This window comes from Anomaloglossus baeobatrachus, chromosome 5 (genome assembly GCF_048569485.1).
Source record: "Anomaloglossus baeobatrachus isolate aAnoBae1 chromosome 5, aAnoBae1.hap1, whole genome shotgun sequence".
NCBI classification, from domain to species: Eukaryota; Metazoa; Chordata; class Amphibia; order Anura; family Aromobatidae; genus Anomaloglossus; species Anomaloglossus baeobatrachus.
This window is the reverse complement of record NC_134357.1, coordinates 262,189,754-262,210,847: the sequence shown is the minus strand read 5'-3', so window position 1 is coordinate 262,210,847 and position 21,094 is coordinate 262,189,754. Positions and strand designations below refer to the sequence as shown.

The following is a 21,094-nucleotide window of genomic DNA, read 5'->3' as shown; positions in this document are numbered from 1 at the left end:
CGTGACGTGAGTACTTCGGAAGTTTCAAGCCTCCATATTGGTAAAGCACGTCGCACGCTGATCACGTTCCGACGTAACGTTGTGCGTGTAAGGCAATAGCAGGCAGCCATGTTGGTTGTGGCAGGTAAGGTGTGTCCTCCCCAGAGAATGTTGGCATGGAGTCAGCGGCATAAACAGTTATTAGAGCTACTTCTGGAACCACAGCAGTACGGATACCCCGGCGTATACGGACAGGATAAGGTAAGGGTCATGACGAGGTGTGGCAGCAGGGTAGCATTGTATGTGGGCACGCGGTGACCGCTATGAGCCTTCACCACTCTAGGCTATGTTCACACCTTGCGTTTTTACTGCTGGTTTCTGCAGCCACAACTTGCTCTCTTGGCAGTAAAAAAACTGATTCCAAAAAGCCGGTTCTGTTGTGGGGGATTGGCTGCGTTGTTGGTGTTTGCGGTGCATGTTTAATAAAGTTAATTTGCCGCAAAAACGCAGCTCTGGCATTTACAGCGTTTTTATACTTTCTCATTGCTTTCAATGGTGGAAAAAAAGCCTGAAAGAATAGACCTGCCGCTTCTGTCACAAACGCAGCAGGTTTCCATATCCGTCAGGAAAACAAACAACCGCGCGTGAGATTTCAGGAATCACATCTGTAAATTAGTATAAAACGCAGCAAAAACTCGAGGTGTGAACATAGCCTAAGCCAAGAGGGGCCCAGGAGGTTCAGGGGTCCATTTCTAGCTCCAAACCAGGTGTATTTGAGCCTTATCATGAGCCACTGGACTGCGAGGCGCCCATGTATTCTTCTTGCCCAGGGGCCTCTTCTGCCCATGTCCGACAGCGCCTAAACCTGTTTTTCAGGGTTAACCCTTACAAGGCTAGAAGGTCTTCACCTCTTTATGCCTGGGTGTCTGTGAGCCTGATTGGGAGTATGAAGCGGCAAAGAATCAGGTTACCTTTTGTGGACTTATTTATTTTTATACTTTTGGGTAAAAATAATTTTTGCTATTGCATTTCATTAGATATTTGCATGTTGCTTTGTATAGCTTCTGTTTTCCGGACATCCTCAGATATCGCGATGATCATACATATTGCACTAGTATAACAGTAAATTTGGAGGTACGGGGGGGAGGACTAGATGTAGATCTGTCTTTTCGTGGAAAGACTGGAGGAAAGGCTTATATGCAAAAAATCTAATTATTCAAATCCTTACCATTGGGATAGGGGGTAACTGGATCATTGCTAGGAGTCCGACCCCTGGGACCACCAGTGATCCTGAGAATGGGGCTCTATAGCCCACCCTTGAGTGGAGCTTGCTACCAATGTTGTTGTGCTTGCACTCCATTCATTCTCCAAGAAGCCAATCACCATTGCATTAGGGGGATACACAAACAAGACGTCATCACGGGCCATAAGTTCTGCTTCCTCCATGAAACTACCTCATTACCGGTGACGTGCTGTCACAGGGCTGGGCTACTCCCTGCTCTACTGAGTGTGTTGGTGCGAGCTCCCTTCCACCTGCGCAATATTCTTTTAAATGCACAGTGACAGTGCACTCACTCTGAGACGCTAATGAAAAGTGCTGACTGGTAGCAGAGAGCACTGGTGGTGCACATTTTAAGAAGGTGCCGAATGGGGTCAGAGGTCAGACCCGCTCCCAAAACAGATGTAACTTTTGTGCTCACCACATTTCTCTCCTTAAAATGCACACTGACAGTGCATTCTCTTGCCCGCTCATCACTTTTCTTTAGAGCTGGGAGGGCACTGTCACTGTGCACTAAGAAGAATATTTCACAGCAACAAAGGAACTCCTACTGAGTATTTGTCAGAATTGACAACCAACACAATAGAGCAGGGAATAATCCAGCCCGTGAAACAGATGACGCTTTATTTCAGGGAGGGGACAGAGGCTGACGCAGTGACTGCAACCTCGGCCCTATGATTCCCATTTGACTATCCCAGCATGCACTGGGGGTTCTCAAACAAAACGTAAGCAAAGAAGAAATAAGTAAAAGAAAAAAAAAAGTTAGAGATGTAGATGCAGAAACCCTGATTCCAGTATTGTCACTTACTTGGCTGCTTGCTGTAGTTTTTAGAAAATGAGTGTTTTATCACCAAGATATTATCACTAATGGACGAGTAAACCTGCTGCCTTGTACTCCTCCAAATGCATGAGCATTGTAAAACCTTGTCACTTCTGAATTAGCAGCTTTCTGCCTATTCATAGGGTCCACAGAATGCTGCCAGTCAGTGGTGTTGGCAGAATTATAAAGAGCTCCGTATTTAGAGAACTGCTAGATCTGCAGCAGATAGAACAGTGATTGTATCAAGACTGTTGCAAGCAGCCCAGTGAGGGATACATTGCTGCAATCATGGTCTCCACCGCTACATCCTGCTGCTCTCAGATGGGGTAATGAAAACCTGCTGACAGATTCCCTTTAATCCATCAGCGCCCTAGTTGATTGACAGGACTCCCCCCTGTGTGCTTACAGAGGCCCTCCATTGACCTGTAGCATGGCAGGAGGGAGCTGCTCAGTCAGGGCATGTTCACACCTTGTTTTGCAGCATTTTTTTTTCTGTCCGAGAAGCCAAAGTGGTGGCATGTGAAACACACAATATGCATGATTTCTTGTGCCTTTTGCAGTGTTTTTTGCTTTGGCTTTTCTCCCACTCATTTGTATGGGTGAAAATGTTTCTAGAGCGCTGACATAAGTGACTGCTGCGTCTTGCCCTTAGTTATGGTGTCTGTACTTGCCTCTGGGGTCATTGATTGCTGATAGCTCTGGTGCTCGGCACTTTTCTGCTGTACGCTCTTGTGTGCAGTAGGTGGTGCACAAATACCGCATCTCAGCAGGTTCAGCTGGTTTGGATGCAGTCATGGAGTTACCGTAATAACTCTCCCCACAGACCTGTCAGTTGCCATCATGTCTCCGGGTTTGGCCACTTTCTGGGCCTCCAGATTCTTACCCAAGGATGCTGTTGAGGTTGGTCTGTCAGTTGCTGCCTTTACTTCCCCTCAATGGATGGAAATCTATGACTCCTGAGTCTTCCTGTTGCTCTTTGGCCATGTTCCTCTACGCTCCAGGTATCTGCCCTTGCCTGTGACCTCTCTACATGGCTGAGCGGCTCCTGTGTAGTGTCCAACACCCTGAACAATGCCTCGCTCTAGGAGTAGGCCTTATTCACTATATAAGCGAATATGTCTGGCTCACAATGAAACGTAGGTGCCCAGAAAAAAATCGTAGACAATCAATATAGTAATAATTCTGGCACACTAAAAAAAGATCATGACATGTAGAACAACTCTTTGAATGCAAATATCGTTTATTCATGCAGTAAGTTGATGATAATTCATCCGACGTTTCGACCGTACAATAATGGTCTTTATCAAGGATCAATTTATCTATATCAACACTGCGATGGTACACGTTCAATGATAACTGGTCAGCACCAGTAAGTATAATGGGATCAAAAATGTGATCCTCATGTATCTGTCTGTCGACAATGAAAAGGGTGGAAATGACAACCAGATTTGGGTTGACATGTATCAAAGGTAGTTACTGGATTAATGAACAGTGACTTTAGAAGAAACCATTTGGATTGTTTTGAGTCCCTCACTGAGGGATTCTCAGTTGCCTCCAACAGGCTTATTCAAACGTTACTAGACATGTGATATAAGGTGCTATTTTCATGGGGAAAAAAAGGTGCGCATGTCACTTTAAGTTCTGAGGTATATGGAACAACATGCAACAAGGTGCCCAGTAGGTGTAAAGGGGAAGATATCTATAAGATGCTGGCAATGGGTATAGGCCCCTGGACAATGCGCCTTGTCCAGGGGCCTATACCCATTGCCAGCATCTTATAGATATCTTCCCCTTTACACCTACTGGGCACCTTGTTGCATGTTGTTCCATATACCTCAGAACTTAAAGTGACATGCGCACCTTTTTTTTCCCCATGAAAATAGCACCTTATATCACATGTCTAGTAACGTTTGAATAAGCCTGTTGGAGGCAACTGAGAATCCCTCAGTGAGGGACTCAAAACAATCCAAATGGTTTCTTCTAAAGTCACTGTTCATTAATCCAGTAACTACCTTTGATACATGTCAACCCAAATCTGGTTGTCATTTCCACCCTTTTCATTGTCGACAGACAGATACATGAGGATCACATTTTTGATCCCATTATACTTACTGGTGCTGACCAGTTATCATTGAACGTGTACCATCGCAGTGTTGATATAGATAAATTGATCCTTGATAAAGACCATTATTGTACGGTCGAAACGTCGGATGAATTATCATCAACTTACTGCATGAATAAACGATATTTGCATTCAAAGAGTTGTTCTACATGTCATGATCTTTTTCTTTATCGTTCCTTATGGGAGACCCAAACCATGGGTGTATGCTACTGCCCCCGGAGGACACACAAAGTTACTACACTCAAAAACGTGTAGCTCCTCCCTCCTAGCATATACACCCCCTGCCAGCCAGATCTAGCCAGTTTTTTGCTTTGTGTCAGGAGGAATCACACACACACATGCATTCTCTAGATGCCTCAACCGGGATTCTCCCCAGGCTGAACCTCTGTCTTGGGTATTCTAGACAGAGCCCCCACCTCTGCAGCATGTCACAGAGCGAGACTGCAGGCTGTTTTTTATTATCCACTGCAGGTAGTCTCGTACAGCTATACCGAGCTCATAACACATGGGAGCTCATTAATGGTCCCTCCAGCTGCTGTTCGGTGGCTGACCCCCGTAGGAATCCTATTCCAGGGGTCGGCTGTCCCGGCATCTGCTGAGCATGCAGCCCCCTTCTCAGGCGTTTTCTGCTTCGCTCAGCAAAGCTCACAAGGGACTCTCCTGGACTCAGACCCCGTCCTCCTGACAGGGAGAAGCAGGGTCCCCTGTCCTCCCCGTCCCGCAGCTCCGATTACGAGCTGACTCGCTGGACGAGGAGGATGTCTCTACCACGGGCTCGGACGATCCGTCCGTAGGTGACGCAGATGTGAATGATTGGATTACGTCCACTATTCTTGTACTGGACCTCCATCCGCCTGATCGGGGAAGTGTTCCCCGCTGGCAGAAATGCATCAGTATGCTTTTAACATGACGAGGAGTGTGTTCTTTCACCACTCCTGTTTTCAGCCCGCTGCGTCCAAGCCCACAGCCTATCCTGCAGACCCCACAGCGGAGTTCTGCTGCCTGTCTCCCCCTCCCATCTGAGGTGGTCAAGGAGTGTACTCATCCGCCAAGGGTAGCCACTCCGGTGTCTAGACTTTCAGCCCGGATAGTTGTATCAGTGGCGGACGGCACCTCTATATGGATCCTACGGTACATTACTTTTGTACTGGACCTCAATCCGCTGGTGTTACCTTATCTAGGTGAACACAACGTGTGTTCCTTAACTTCTCCAGTTTTCAGGCCCCTGTGACCAGCCCAGGGTCCGCTCTGATCGCTTCCCATGAAGCGTGATTCTGAGGACTGGATTTCCCCTGTCCACCAACGGTGGTCAAGTAGTGGGCTCATTCACCTCAGGTGGCTCAGCCCGGGCCGTTATGTCAGTGCCTGATGGCTCCTCACTTACGGTTCTGCGGTCCACCTGGTTGTCCTTTGGGCCCAGTCGGAGCATAGCCAGGTGTGGCGCTTTCAGGGGACGGCAGGAGCTTTGTTCCCCTCAGCTTACAGCAGTGCGTTTTTTTTGTACCTTCTCTGCTTCTCTGGAGGAGATGCATCCTCTCACAGGGACTCTATGCCAAAACGGTTGCCTGAACTTACAGACTTCAGTTCTTTCATCCTATACCAGGTCTGCCATGCTGGACGCCGCACGGCGGTGATCTGGGCTACCTTTCTCGCTATCCGCAGGCTCCTGTGGCTTCGGATTTGGAAGGCAGATGCCTCTATGGAGGTTCCCTGCTGGGCTCCCACTTGGTGGGACCAGTTTCCTCGGAACCAACTGAGTGAAATTAAGGAGCTATTGGCGGGAAGTGTTCTTCCTTGCCACAAACTAAACCAGGGAACCTGTCCAGGACAGGAATCAGTCGAGGTTTCGGTGGTTTCCGTTCCTCCATCTGATCGTCCTCTAGCTCAGCCTAGGTCCATAGAATCAAATAGCTCGAAGCTGCATCTTCAGAAGGCCGCAGGAGATGCTGTCACTGAGTCAGCTTCCTCCGAGCTATTTAGCCACGCCAACAACCTCCTTGGTCGGTGGCAGGCTCTCTCCACTGGCGACGTAGGGTTCTAACACGTCTCCGTTCAGTGAGGGCGAGACTTTATCTCCCTTGGCTACAGGATGGACTTCTGTCCACCCGCCAAACAGTTTTTCTCTGTCATCTCCTCCCTGCTCCAAGGCCGCCGCCTTCTCACAGGCCGTGGCATTTCTAGCAGGCCAATGGAGTAATTGTACCGGTTCCCGTCTGGGAACGGTTCTGAGATCTTTGCTTAAATCTATCCTAGTCCCCGAAGAGGGCGGTGCCTTTCGACCTGGATCTTTAGCTTTTCAAGCATAGCCAGGTGTGGCGCTTTCGCATTGAGTCTTGGTTTTGTTCCGTGTGTTTTTTTTCACCGGATCAATCAAGACCCCAAGGAGATTCCCTAGCAACCATCGGCATCAGAGATGCCTATCGGCAGGAGTCAATCGCAGTTTCACACCAGCGTTGACTGCGTTTTGACAATCGGAGTGGTCCAATCGTGGCTCTTCCCTTGGGATTAGCCAAGGCCCCTCGAGTATCCTCAGCGGGGCAGCTGTGATCAGTGTCCTGCCCCCCTAGGGTTTGGCAGTGATCTTTGGCCCTGGATGGCTTTCTTGTTGGGTTTTCATCCAGCGCTGACTCTTAGCAGAGTGCCTCGTTCACTCTCGCCACTCTGACCTATCGGGTGGCTTGTCTTTCTGTCCAAGTCCACTCTGACCTCGAACCAGAGGTTCTCAGGGCGTTAATGGAAGCGTTTCCTTGCCCAGCTTTTCCTGCGTCCTCTGAGACTGGATGTTTTCCGCTGTACAAGCGAACTCACTCCTCCCACGGGGTGGTGGCTTCGCCACCGACCAGGGGCTCGTTTCAGTGGTGGCTTCGGCCACTCTGTCTCAGGGGCGCTCCTTTTCTGGCCCGTTCCGGGGGATCCTCACCAGGATGCTAGCCTATCCGCCTTGGGAGCAGTATATCTCCACCGTGGAGCGCAGGGCGCTTGGACTCTGTCCGAATCAGCCCTCTGGATCAATGTGCTGGAAATCAGAGCTGTATTTCTAGCTCTCTAAGCCTTCACCATCTGGGGGCGGCTAGGCACATTCGAGTCCAGTCGGACAACGTGACAGCGTTTTCCTACTTCAGCTTCCAGGGCGGGACACTCGGCCGCCTGGCAATCTTGGCGGCTCAACATTCTTCAGTGGACAAGGGACTCCTAGTCCACCGTATCCGCAGTCCACATCCTAGATGTGAAAACTACGAGGCAGGCTATTTCAGCTGTCCTACCGTGGTCCACAATCCTCAGGTTTTGCGGTAGACACACTGGTTCATGTTTGATCCCAGCTTTGTCTCTTTAAGAATTTCATCCTCTACCTCTTGTCCAGAGTCCTGCGCAAGATCGGTAAAGGGGGCCGTCGGGTCATTCTCCAGACTGACCCAAGCAGGCTTCGTACTCTGACCTGCTCCTTCTGTCCGTTGGGTTGCCTTCGCATCTTCCGGACCGTTCAGACCTTTTCTCAAGAGGTCCGTTTTTTTCCCCGTCAGAATTCTGGATTCTCAGAATGACGGCGTAGCTCTTGAGTCCTGGATCTTAGCGACTTCTGATATCCTTCCTGAAGTCATCTCCACTATGACTCGAGCTCCAAAGTGTCCTTTGACCTTTTTTGGCCTTGCCGACCCTCCTGTCCCTTCCACAGTCCGGTCTACAGCTAGGACTATCCCTCTTTAATGGACGGGTCTCGGCTCTGTCAGTATGTGCCAGCGGCGAATCGTTCGGCTGGCTCCGGTGCGCTCCTTTAAGGGCGCATCTCACATCATCCGCCTTCCGGCGGCCTATGGAGACCTCGGACCTTAATCCGGTCCTCCCGGTTCCCGGAAACCCCCCTTTGCGCCATCTTCGGGAGGTTTCTTTGTTGTGTCTTCCACAGAAAGTACTCTTTCTAGTGGCTATAATTTCCCGCCAGAGAGTTCTGGCTGCACTCCCTCGGAGTCACCCCCTTTTTTTGGTCTTTTGTATCAAGACAAGGTGGTCTTCATCCGACTCCGGACTTTTTCCCTAAGGCGGTTACTGCTCCACCTTATTCGGGGCAATTTTCCTGCCTTCCTTTTTGTCCGGCTCCTGTTCATCGCTTAAGGAAGCGTTGCATATCCTAGTTCTGGTGCGGGCGCTCCAGATCTATGTGTCTCGCACCGCCGTTATTAGGCGGTGCACCTCTCTGGTGCTGACTGTTCGTCAGCGTAGCGGTCTCTCGGCATCTAAGCCGACCCTGATCGTTGGCTGGGGCAGCCATTTCTGAGACCTACAAGTGTACTCAAGTGCCTTCCCCATCGGGAATCAGAGCACATTTAGTCAGACCTGTTGGCGCCTTTTTTTCTTGGGCTTTCAGGCACCAGGTTTCGGCCCAGTAGGTCTGTCTCTCTGCAGCTCGAATTAGTCTGCATACTTTTTCGAAGCACTTCCCAAGGCATGCTCATGCTTTGGCAGACGTGGGCTCGGCAGACGCATTTTTCCGGCGTCTATCGCCCATTTGTGAAGTTAGGTTTGCCTACTTCTCAGTTGTCTGGTTATTCCCACCCATGGACTGCTTTTGAACGTCCCATGGTTTGGGTCTCCCATAAGGAACGATAAAGAAAAAGAGAATTTTGTTTACTTACCGTAAATTCTTTTTCTTATAGTTCCATCATGGGAGACCCAGCACCCTCCCTATTGCCTATGGCAAGTTTCTTGTTCCGTGTGTCTTCACCGGCTGTTATTGTTGTAGACTGAGGTTCCGGTTCTTCCGGATTTTACTCTGTCTCTTCTTGTGGGTGGATGTCCTCCTTCAGCTTTTGCACTAAACTGGCTAGATCTGGCTGGCAGGGGGTGTATATGCTAGGAGGGAGGAGCTACACGTTTTTGAGTGTAGTAACTTTGTGTGTCCTCCGGGGGCAGTAGCATACACCCATGGTTTGGGTCTCCCATGACGGAACTATAAGAAAAAGAATTTACGGTAAGTAAACAAAATTCTCTTTTTTTTAGTGTGCCAGAATTATTACTATATTGTAGGCCTCATTCACAGCTCCATGTTTTAACCTCTTAAAGACCGGGCGATTTTTCCATTTTTCGCTTTCCTCCCCTTATTCCAAGAGCGATAACTATATTTTTCCGTCAGTATAGCTATGTGAGGGCTTGTTTTTTACAGGACGAGTTGTACTTTTGAATAACACCATTCATGTTATCATGTGATGTAATAGTAAGCGGGGGAAAAATCCCAAGTGTGGTAAGAAAAAGAGAAATTCTACAATTGTTATTGTTTTATTTATTTACAGTGTTCATTTTACTATAAAGCTGACCTGCCCGTAAGATTCCCCAGGTCAGTACCATTACACAGATACCAAACTAGTATAGGTTTTCTTTTATTGAAGTGGTAAAAAAAAAATCAGAGTTTAAAAAAAATGTTTCTTGTGTCGCAACTTTCCGAGAGCCGTAATATTCTACATTTTTGAAATCTGGAGCTGTGTGAGGGCTTGTTCTTTGCTGTCCAACCCGATGTTGTTATTGATATTATTTTTGGGTATATATGATGTTTTGTTTGCCTGTAATAACATTTTTTTTTCTGTGTTGAAAAACTGTAATTCAGGCGTTTTGGGGTTTGTTTGTTTTTTTCCACCTTATGCTGTTTACCAATCAGATTAATTTATTTTATTTTGATAAATCAGACTTTTATGAATGCAGTAATACCAAATATGTGTATTTTTTTTTTTTTTTATTCCTTAATTTTTAATGTGGTAAAAAGGGGGATTTGGACTATGTATGTATGTATGTATGTATGTATGTATGTATGTATGTATGTATGTATGTATGTATGTATGTATGTATGTATGTATGTGTGTAAATACATTTATTTAATTTGTTTATTCGTTCTCTACTTCGTGCTGTATTTAATAGTCCCCTTACAGGACTTGAACCTGCAATAGTCGGATCACTTATTCTATATACTATATGCATACGCAGATGCAATTTTTAAAAAAAATGCGTACACCAATGCTTCTTGTAGTCTTCACCGCAGTGTGTTCAATAAAATGGCACCATAGATCGCGGTATACGCATGCGTGGACTACAGCGCCATTTTAATGAAGACCTAAGTTCTGTGGCAGTGCACACATTTCGCCAACAACAGCAGTTGCGGTGTGACGCGATATTCGAATATAGAAACGGGGGCATGCCATAAGACGCCGGAGGAGGAGGAATAAATGCTGAAGACCTGACCCACAAAGGCCCGCCCCCCGTTGCACACATCAATCAAAGTGCAGTGCATTTTTGTAACTTTGATTAAAGATACTTCATCAACCAAGCATCAATCTTTCTATAACAGGTATGTCTGGATTCAGCATCATAGTGCCTGTATGGCACTGCCTTTACCTCATATAGAAAAATCCTGGTGGTTGGTTCTCTTTAAGGCCCTTTACTGGCTTCCTCCTAGACTGCTCACAGAACTCCTGGGCAGCTCAGGCCTTTACACTTTGCATATGTGGTAAATGCACTTCCCTCCTTGTCTCTAGCTCTCAATTTGACTGCTTAAAGATAAATACCCCTAGCTTTAACACGTCTATGGTACCACTTATCCTGAACCAGTGGAAATCGCACTTTGGTCTACAGTCAAGCCGTTTCACTTCCTGTCTCTGTTTCTTCCTTATTGTAGAACTTGAATATCTTAGCCGGGTCACCTGTAGTTGGAAGCCCAATAGACCACATATTCTGCCTTTCTCATATATTGCCCGACTCTCGGGGAATCTTTACTGTGGGATCCAATGTTGCTACTGTTCTCATAAATGGTTTCCAATCCCTCCTGAAGAATGCTGGCTTTTGGAGAGCTGTTCCCTGTCTTGCATTCAGTGGAGTTGACCTTCTCTAACTAGTTTCTGATCGGTGTAGGTCTCCCTGACTACCCCCAAAGCGGCTGTATTGTGTGTTAACTCTGACCCTTAAACTCTCCTTATACGGCATCACCTGTAGGTCATGTTGATGGAAGTTTCCAGGTCTCCTTGACCCTTAAGGCCCTGTGCGCACTGGAAAATGGAATTTTCTCAAGAAAATTCCGCAGGCATTGAAAGATTGCCACACCCGCGGTAAAAACCCGCGGCAAACCGCACCCGAAAACTGCATGCGGTTTGCTGCGGTTTTACCGCGGCATTGTTCGCGGTTTTGCCGCGTGCCGGTTGCCACATGTGTTTTATTGCATTCAATGCAATAAAGCACATTGAAAAAAAAAATAATAATTTCCTTCTGAGATAGATAGTAGGCAGATAGATAGTAGATAGATAGAGGGATAGATCGCTGCATTTCTCCCGAGCGGTAATGTGAGTTCACATTACCGGCCGTGGGAAATGCCCTGTGGTTACCTCTGCTGTCTCGCTGCGAGGCTGCATTCAGCACTGTGTGTCAGTCGCGGCTGGATGCAAGCATCGCAGGATGTGGATTACGCCGGAGCTGTGTTTTGGGAGGGGTTAACAAAAGGGTAAACAAGGCTTGTGTTTTATTTAAAATAAAGGATTTTTTTGGTGTGTGTGTGTGTGTGTTTATTCACTTTACTTATGGGTTGATCATGTCATCTGTCTCATAGACGCTGCCATGATCAAGCCTGGACTTAGTGACGGCGATCCGCCGCCATTAACTCCTTGTATTTCCCTGACTGCCACAGCATCACGGCAGCAGGAAGAGCTGGGGACACGCCGGTACTGCCGCATAATGGATGCGACAGTCCCGGGGCGGCTGATATTCTCGGCTGCGGGAGGGGGAGGGAGGCGGGGGACATTGACCCTGCCCCTCCCCAGCCTGAGAACAACGGGCCGCCGCTGTGTGCTTACCTCGGCTGGAAGGTAAATATACAGCGGAGCCCACGTGTTTTGTTTTCTATATTTCCGTTTGCTTTCTATGTGTGTTCTATGTGTCTGTGTCTGTGTTCTATGTCTCTGATGTGTGTGTGTGTGTGTGTGTTTACTCTCTGCTCCGCTTCCTCTTCCTGTAATGACATCACTGCCCTGCAAAACCGCAGGGCAGCGATGTACATTACCGCAGGGAATAACGCAGGAAAACGCAGTGAACCCCACAGAATTTTCTTCCTGCGTTATTCCCTGCGGGATTTCACGATTACATTGCAGTCAATGGAGTGAAATCCTGCAGCGATGTGCGGAAAAGAATTGACATGCAATTATTTTTGCTGCGGGATTCCCGCAGAAAAACATGCAGCTGTCAAATTCCGCCTAGTGCACACAGGATTTCTTTTGCCCATAGGTTTTGCTGGTGAATCCCTGCAGAGATGTTATGAACATTTTCTGCAGCGAAACATGCAGCAAATCCGCTGGAAATCCGCTGCAAAATCCGGTAAGTGCGCACAGGGCTTAAGACTGGTTTGGTGAGATTACTTTCTGCTAAAGACCGGATACGTTTGATGCTTGACCCCTGGGGCTCCTTACACTGGTGTAGTGGCACTGCTCTTCGTTTTGGTCCTCAGCAGACGTCTGCATCCTTACAGTATAGGAATTCTCCACATGCGCTTTCCTTTTATCTGCATTACCTGGGGTTAGCCATTTCATTAATAGTTCTAGCAGTTCACTAAATTCCAGTACGTGAACATTGTTTCGCCTCCTTTGTGATTTGCAGGTTTTCCACCTCTACTGTTTTCTTCATTCTTTATTTTCTTTGTGTCTTCTTTCCTCCTTAGGCGATGTCTAGCACTCTAAAAGATGATTTATGAAACTTCCCTTGAGCGACATCCTCAGATACCGCGATGATCATACTTATTAAACTAGCACAACAGTAAATTTGGAGGAAAGAATGGGGCACTAGATGTAGATTTGTTTAGTGGTGTTAAGATTAGAGGATGCTCCATAACAGAGTGTAATTTGCAACAAATCTAATTAACAATCCTTGGGATAGGGGATAATTTGATCATTGCTGGGAGTCTGACCCCTGGGACCACCAGTGATCCCAAGATCAGAGTTCTAGAACGCAGAGAATGCAGCCGTCTCTTGAGTGAAGCATTGCGGCAAATGTTCTACCTCCGTTCATTGTCTAAAAAGTCAATCACCGTACTCTGCTTTCTTGAATTGAGTAGAGGTGCCAAACACGAGTACCTCTACTCCATTCGAGAGTGAGCTGCGGAGCCCCTGTGGTCTGACCTCTATTTTTTTTTTTTTTTTGTGGTATTAACTCTTAAAGGAAACCTGTCAGCAAGTTATTGCTATGTAATCTGAGGACAGCATGAGGTACGGGATAAGACACTAATTTTAGACATGGGTTACTTATTAGACTATGTGCTGTTGATTCCGTAGAATTAGTGTTTTATCGCCAGGAGATTAAAAATGCAGGACTAGGTCATGCGTACATCCTGGTCCAACTACACAACGAGCACTGATTTAGCAACTTACTGTGTGTGTGTATGTATGTATGTATGTATGTATGTATATATATATATATATATGTATGTATGTATGTATATATGTATATAATATAATATAATTTCCAGCACCCATGACAGCACCACGATGTAAGGGTGCTGTCATGGGTTCAGAAAAAACACATTACCGGTAAGTAATTACGTATTTGTACACAAAAAGCGGCTAATCAGTGGTGTGGGTGGGGTTAGCTTTCTGAGCTCTGCTACATTTAAAAAGACTGATTGTATCATCAGAACTTTTGCACCCAGTGAACTGAGCGAAGCATCGTTCTAATTGGGGTCTTTTTTCCTACATCCTGCTGCTCTCAGATGAGGTAATAAAAACTTGCTGACAAATTCCTATAATGTAAAGAGTAGAAGACCGTAAGATGAAAACCAGGTTTGGGCTCCTGTCTGAGCTTGAATCCTGGTCATTATTCTAAAAGCTGTTTTCATGTCCCTCTCCGGTAATTGTGAGGATTACATAACCATTGTGCCTGTAGTCATAATCTCTTCCGGAAGGGTGGTGTAATGAGTGACACCTCTGCATTCTACGCAATAATCCAAGAAGGTGTCTGCCACATCCTTTTGTAACAGCTCACTCTTTTTATATGGTTATGGCAAGAATCCGAACATTTATGGTGATAAAACAAACAAAATAATCCTTTATACAATTGGGAGTGGTATTAAAAACGAGTCTCAGAATTTTTTTCCTTTTAAAGAGGTTGACCACAATTTTTTACATTGATGGCCTATCCCTAGGATAGGTCATCAACGTCTGATCGGCTGGGGTCTGACATCCTGCACCCCTGCCGATCAGCTGTCCTTGGTGGTAGCTGGTAATGCTCAGGTCTATAGCGGTCCTGTCAAATGTGGTCTCTGCCGGGTACTGCACATCCACCTCCCATTCAAATCAATATGAAGCTGATGTGTAGTACTCGGCTGCGGCCACTATCACTTGACGGGACAGCTCCAGAACTGAGCATTTACGGCCACCGAAAATAAGCACGGCTGATCGGTGGAGTGCGGGTTGTCGGATCCCGGCCGATCAGACGTTGATAAGCTATCCTAAGTATAGGCCTTCAATGGAACGGTAGTGGACAACCTCTTTAATCCCTCCTAATTATACATGTAGGCTAGTATAAAGGTATTCTAATACTTACTGACCCTGACTTTCTCCATTTCCAGCTCCTGTCTTCTTCTCGCCTATGTGATCTGAAAACAGACCAGCAGGCTCCCACAGGGGTTTGTGTTGGTACAAAACTCGCTTTCTCAATGTAAGTCTGTGGAGCCTCGTTTTTTGGCTTTCATGGACTAACATTGGTAAAGGCACCGAGCAGCAGTGCTGGGTACCGGGGGAAGACTGCTTTTGGGTAGCATTTTAGAACACTTGTCACTACATTATGATTTAAGGGTTGATGGAATTTTTTTTTTTTAATTCAACAATATCTTTTTAATTAAATAATTTGTTGCTTTTCTTTTACAGGGATGCCTTGAAAGTTAAAACAATGATGATCATGCGGGAAGGAAATGAATGGGCTTGGGAAGGTGATGGATTCTGAGATGTAATCATAAAGAAGATATGGTCTAATGAATGTTGGAGGGATCTACAACCCACATCATGCGTTGGTCGGCAGTGATCGGGAACCCTTGTTTCCACCTTTCGTTTCTCTACACCTGTACGTTCCTTCTGGCCACTTTCTGTTTCCGCAGCCTGTTGTATTCACCTTTGTTTTCTCGCAAACTCCATCTCCACAAAATGAGTCAAGATTTCTTACAACAGAACTTGAAGGATGGGACTAATGCCCTGAAACATTTTCATCATCTTCTATCCACAGAACCCAGTAACATATCTATCCATTGCAACCACAGATCCATGGAGAGCTTGAAGGTCTCACATTCAGGCACTGGCACACCCCTTACCATTACGATCATCACAACGCGACGCCGGCCTGAATATCACTACCTTTTGCAAGTTGCACTAGGATTTCTGGATCGGCTAAATGACTGTGGAACAGAGTGTTCTGGTTTTAAGCTTTTAGTTTGCAATGTAGACCCTCTACCCAATGTACACACTGATGCCTGTCTCCTCTCCCAGCTTTTGCCAACGTTTGCACGCTATCTGAGGGGACACGTTTCTGTGGCTCCCAACCGTTTTGAGCAGGAGAAGCAAGATTATGCTTATTGCCTGTCTCAGTCACTGGAGCTTTACTCTCCAGAATATGTGCTACTGGTTGAGGATGATGCTGTCCCACACGTGGATATTTTCAGTGCCTTCTTCCAATTGGTGCAAGTGCGTTTTCCCAAGGAACCTCTAGGGGGGGCTTTGTATGCAAAACTATACCATCCAGAAAGATTGCAGGGTTATTTGAACCCTGAACCTATGCGTATTTTGGAATGGATTGGCCTTGGGGGACTTTTGGGTTTAGTTCTGACTTGGCTGTACACAATTATTTTTCACCGACCACGTTTTAGCTGGTGGGTATTTGTGGCCTTGACTATTTATGCCATGCTTCTGGCAGAGCTTGCAGGTAGGCATTATCTTTTGGAATTGCGTAGGGTGTCCCCAGCTCTTTACAATGTGGTCCCTGCTACAGAGTGCTGCACTCCAGCCATGTTGTTCTCTGAAGCTTCTGCTCGGAAGACATTGGACTATCTAAAGGAATTGCAATGTAAACCGGGTTATGCCAAGGATATTGCTCTCTACAAGGAACTTAAGAAAAGAAAGGAGTGGGCATGGGCACTAGAACCCAACCTAGTGAAACACGTGGGAATGTTCTCTTCTCTTAGGGGATGGTATGAGGGAGAAGAACCTGCATTGCTGTGATTGAATGTTTAGTGAAATAAGAAAGGTTGGAGAATTGGCTTGAGGTTTCCATGCCCAATGTTAGCTGAAGACATCTAAAAGGTGTTGAGTGGGAAATATTCTTGAAGCAATCACTCAAATGCCAAAAATGTGATCTAAAAAGATAACTCTAAGCTACCTGTACATGCGAATGGTCTCCCAAATTGGGACAGGTTGGCCATCATGTTTTCCTCTTTGGGAGGCTAGTGATGCCATGACATTTAGAGGATGAGACAATTGTGCCTATCACTTTCAATGTGACTTATTGGCCAATGAAGATTAACCCACTACTTTGAGACCCTTAGATCCAGACTTCATTTGGGGAATCTATTTAATGCCTTCATTGATTATGTGCCATCCAGAAACCCCACCCCCCTCCAATTGTATACCACTTCGCTCCCATTGCTGTCTCCTACTCTTGAGTCTTGCCGTGAGAAGGAACCACCTCTGATGCTTCCTCCAGTCGGCCACGTTTATTGTGGAGCAGGGCAGGGGCTGCTGATGCCCCCCATTGTCAGGAGCGCCTTCTGATTGGGGAAATTCTCCATTAATAGAACCAATAGCTACGTGTAGAGAAAAATGTAGCAGTATGGCCAATATAATTCTCAACTATAATTGAGTAGTAGTATCTAATGTTTGTGACAAAGATGATTACCATTAATGATTTTATGTAAAATCTCAGGGTGCATTTATTGTAAAAAAGAAAATTCTAATATCATTGTGCAGTGTAGAAACATTAGGCTGCTGTTGCTGGATCTTTTCTACTGTTTACAGGATTCTGTCACCAGGTTTTTGTCACGTAACCTGAGAACAGCATAAAATGGAGGCAGAGACCCTGATTCCAGCGATGTATCACTTGTAGTTGTGATTTTACTAGCAGATTATCACTAGAGGACTAGTAACCCTGCTGCCATGTAGTCTTCCATATTCATGAGCTCTGTATAACTCCGCCTCCACCACTGATTGGCAGCTTTTGGTGTACAGTCTGCATAGGCAGAAAGCTGACACCTGGGGATATACAGAGCTGAGAATTGAGAGAAGTGCTTGAAATCCAGCAGATAATACTTTGATTTTATCAAAACTGCAACAAGCAAGCCATAAATGACACATCACTAGAATGAGGATCTCTGCCCCTAGGTTATGCTGCTTTCTGGTGGGTTAGCAAAAACCTGATGACAGATTCCCTTTAATAACATTGAAGAAGATGAACATCCGTAAGCTGGAGAGTCTGTTAGCTGTTGTAGCAAATAGTGCGAAATTTTACAAGTACCAAAACCCAATGCACCTTAACCCCTTCACGGCATGTAAACATGTCATGTCCATTCCTTTGATGCGGGCTCTCACACCGAGCCTGCATCATTCCCTGCACATGACTGACATGCTAACAGCCACTGGTGGATTGCCGATCCACACGCGGCTATTAACCAGTTAAATCCCACTGTCAATCTCCGACAGTGAGATTTTAACTTTCACCGGTAAGAGGGATAGTCATTCCCTGCTCCCATTGCTGCTCCTGTGATGTAATTGCGGGGCCACAATGGGCTGTCAAGACAGCCGGGGGTCAACTGATGACCCCTATGTATGTCATTACGATCCCCCTGTGTACGCCGGCTGCGAGCAGACATAGGAGATCCTGATTTCTGCTGTATAGAGCGCCATCGTTAGAATGTAGACACGTATGTGTCTGGGCTCCTGATTTTGGCCTTTTAAGGATCTCCTGTTGGCCAGCTAACTGCTCATCTACGAGGTAGGCAGCAAACTCCATGTTTGTGGCAGATTAACTTTCCTAGAACTGCTTTACTCGTGAATTAGGAACTGGGTGCCTTATTTCCAATATCTGGGTTCTTCCTATTGGAAAGTATTTATTTCCGGAAAGCAGCATGTCCGCAGACTATGGCCTCCTTAGGTTTTCAGTCTCCATTCCCCACCCCCCCCCCACCCCCTCCAACACACACATAAAAAGCAATTGTGAGCTTCACGGAGGATGAAAACAAATATGGGGGAACATATGCAGCCTCTAGGGCTGTTTTCACTTTTGTAAAGCTGGACGTAATCATCCTGACCACATCATGGAAGAGTCTTAGGAAGACTTGCGTTGTCTACGGTCTTAAAGGGAAAGTGCCGTTGTTGTCAGACAACAATCTGTAGTTGCTGCTGAGCGTAGGTTTCATTTACAGAAAAGATGTATAATCATGAGGTTTTTACTTGAAAATGTAGTTTTACAAAATGTATTTAATCATGGCGGCTGAGATAAGACATGATAGGACTGTTTTTCGGCTTTCAGCGCTGGGTCGTTGGGCTCTGTCATGTGAGACATGCCTGTTAGTAGAGCTGCCATCTTTCCTTGGCTGGGTAGCATGCTGCTGTGATCTTGGATGTCTGCCTTAACGCAGTTACTTTTTGTAGGGTTAACACCAGCATTTTTGTCCAGCTTTAATAACCTATAAGTGGAAAACGCCTTTAAATAATCTGGTTATTTTGGGAGAGGTAGAATCACTGGCAGATTGACAATAGCATAGATTACTATTATGTCTATAATGGAAAATGTTTGCATCATGTCATATTTTAATTTATAAATTAAATATACATTTATTATATTTGAGAACCTTTTGTATTGACTTTTGTTTGTTTATTTATACCTTTTTATGGAGTCCAGAATCTCTAGCTGGTACATGTTACGCACTCACCGCCATGGATGGATGAGGCGGTGAGCATTTGAGATAGTAGACCCACTGGACCACAGGGGGAACCTGGACTTACCTTATGGAGGGAGGGGCTTGACTAAAGGGGGCTTTACACGCAACGATATCACTAACGAGATGTCGTTGGGGGTCACGGAATTCGTGACGCACATCTGGCCTCGTTAGCGACGTTGTTGCGTGTGGCTTGTACAAATGACTGCTAACCATCAAAATTACTCACCTAATCGTTGATCGTTGACACGTCTTTCTAATCCCAAATATCGTTGATGGTGCAGAATGCAGGTTGTTCGTCGTTCCTGAGGCAGCACACGTCGCTGCGTGTGACACCCCATGAACGAGGAACAACACCGTACCTGCGTCCTCCGGCAACGAGGTGGGCGTCACTTTCTTTCAGCTGCTTCTCTGCCCCTCCTCTTCTATTGGACGGCTGCCATGTGACGTCGTGCGAACCGCACCCTTAGAAAGGAGGCGGTTCGCCGGCCACAGCGACGTCACTAGGCAGGTAAGTACGTGTGACGAGTCCGAGCGATGTTGTGCGCCACGGGTAGTGATTTGCCCATGACGCACAACCGACAGGGGCAGGTGCTTTCGATATCGCTGTGTGTAAAGTGGCCTTAAGCGCCCGCCATGAGGCGGTGCGCCAGGTGCCAGTCCCAAGGAAGTGACTGGGACTGTGGCAGCTGAGCGGGTCAGGGCGACAGCAGAACTGAGGGAACAGCAACTCAGAGCAGCACAAGGGGCACAGTCCTAAAGAGGAATGGGCAGGACAGGTACCAGCAGACAGAGGGCATCAAGCACAAAGCACAGGACATCAGGCATCAGCTGGTACAGGACCTCAGGTGGCAACAGTCATCAGGCACGAGTCATCAGCTGGCACAGGTCTTGGAGACCAGGACCTCTGGCATGAGCCACTAGGTTGAACATGCAAACACGATTTACTTACATGACAAGGCTACATAACACGGCAGGATAACAGGAAACACCACAGGACTTCAAACACAAAAACATGCGGACAAGGCTGGAGTCTAAAGGGGGCTTTACACGCTACGATATCGTTAATGAATTATCGTCGGGGTCACGGTGTTTGTGACGCACATCCGGCGTCATTAACGATATCGCAGCGTGTGACACTTATGAGCGACCTTAAACTATCTCAAAAGCGGTCAAAATCGTGTTCTGTTATTAGCGATGTTGTTCGTCGTTCCTGCGGCAACACACATCGCTGTGCATGACACCGCAGGAACGAGGCAACTCACCGTACCTGCGTCCACCGGCGATGAGGAAGGAGGTGGGCGGGATGTTACGTCCCGCTCATCTCCGCCCCTCCGCTTCTATTGGACGCCTGCCGTGTGACTTCCTTAGAAAGGAGGCGGATCGCCGGCCAGAGCGACGTCGCAGGGCAGGTAAGTGCGTGTGACGAGGTTAAGCGAGGTTGTGCGCCACGGGCAGCGATTTTCTAGCGAGATCGCAGCGTGTAAAGCCCGCTTAAGAACATGCCGGTGACTAAATGCACTGGTCCCTGAATAGGCTGATACCTGAGTATGTCGGATCCACGGTTAACCGGACTACAAACAGGTAAGCAGGCTCAGACAGGTGACCGGACTCAGGCAGTACACCGGGCTACAGCAGCAGCATACTCAAGACCTACGGCAGCACAGTCTGCACAAACACACAGATCAAAAGAAATTCTATGCAAAGCTCTGGCGCCTCCCATCGTGGGGGGTGGGAGGAGCCTTAAATAGCTGGTGCCTCCCAGAGATAGGTTGGGGACACCTTAGCAAGGTGTGTGTACCCCCGAGACTGGAGAGCAGGAAACCCCTCACATGTGCAGAGCCTGCAGCCTAGGCAGGAGCAGAGCTAACAATCACATGGGCATTTACGGGGTGACCGAGCCGGGGAATGTACTTATACGTGGACAGCAGAGAAGAGGAAAGCTGAGGAGCAGCGGTTTCT

General features: G+C 46.9%; 1 protein-coding gene across 1 annotated transcript; it reads left to right on the top strand.

The window, feature by feature from the left end:
* Positions 1–105: 105 nt before the first annotated feature.
* On the top strand, positions 106–19,048 carry PGAP4 (post-GPI attachment to proteins GalNAc transferase 4). Its single transcript, XM_075347418.1, has 2 exons — positions 106–240; positions 15,081–19,048. The coding sequence occupies exon 2, from the start codon at positions 15,189–15,191 to the stop codon at positions 16,419–16,421; it is 1,233 nt and encodes a 410-aa protein (XP_075203533.1). The 5' UTR covers positions 106–240; positions 15,081–15,188; the 3' UTR covers positions 16,422–19,048.
* Positions 19,049–21,094: the final 2,046 nt, after the last annotated feature.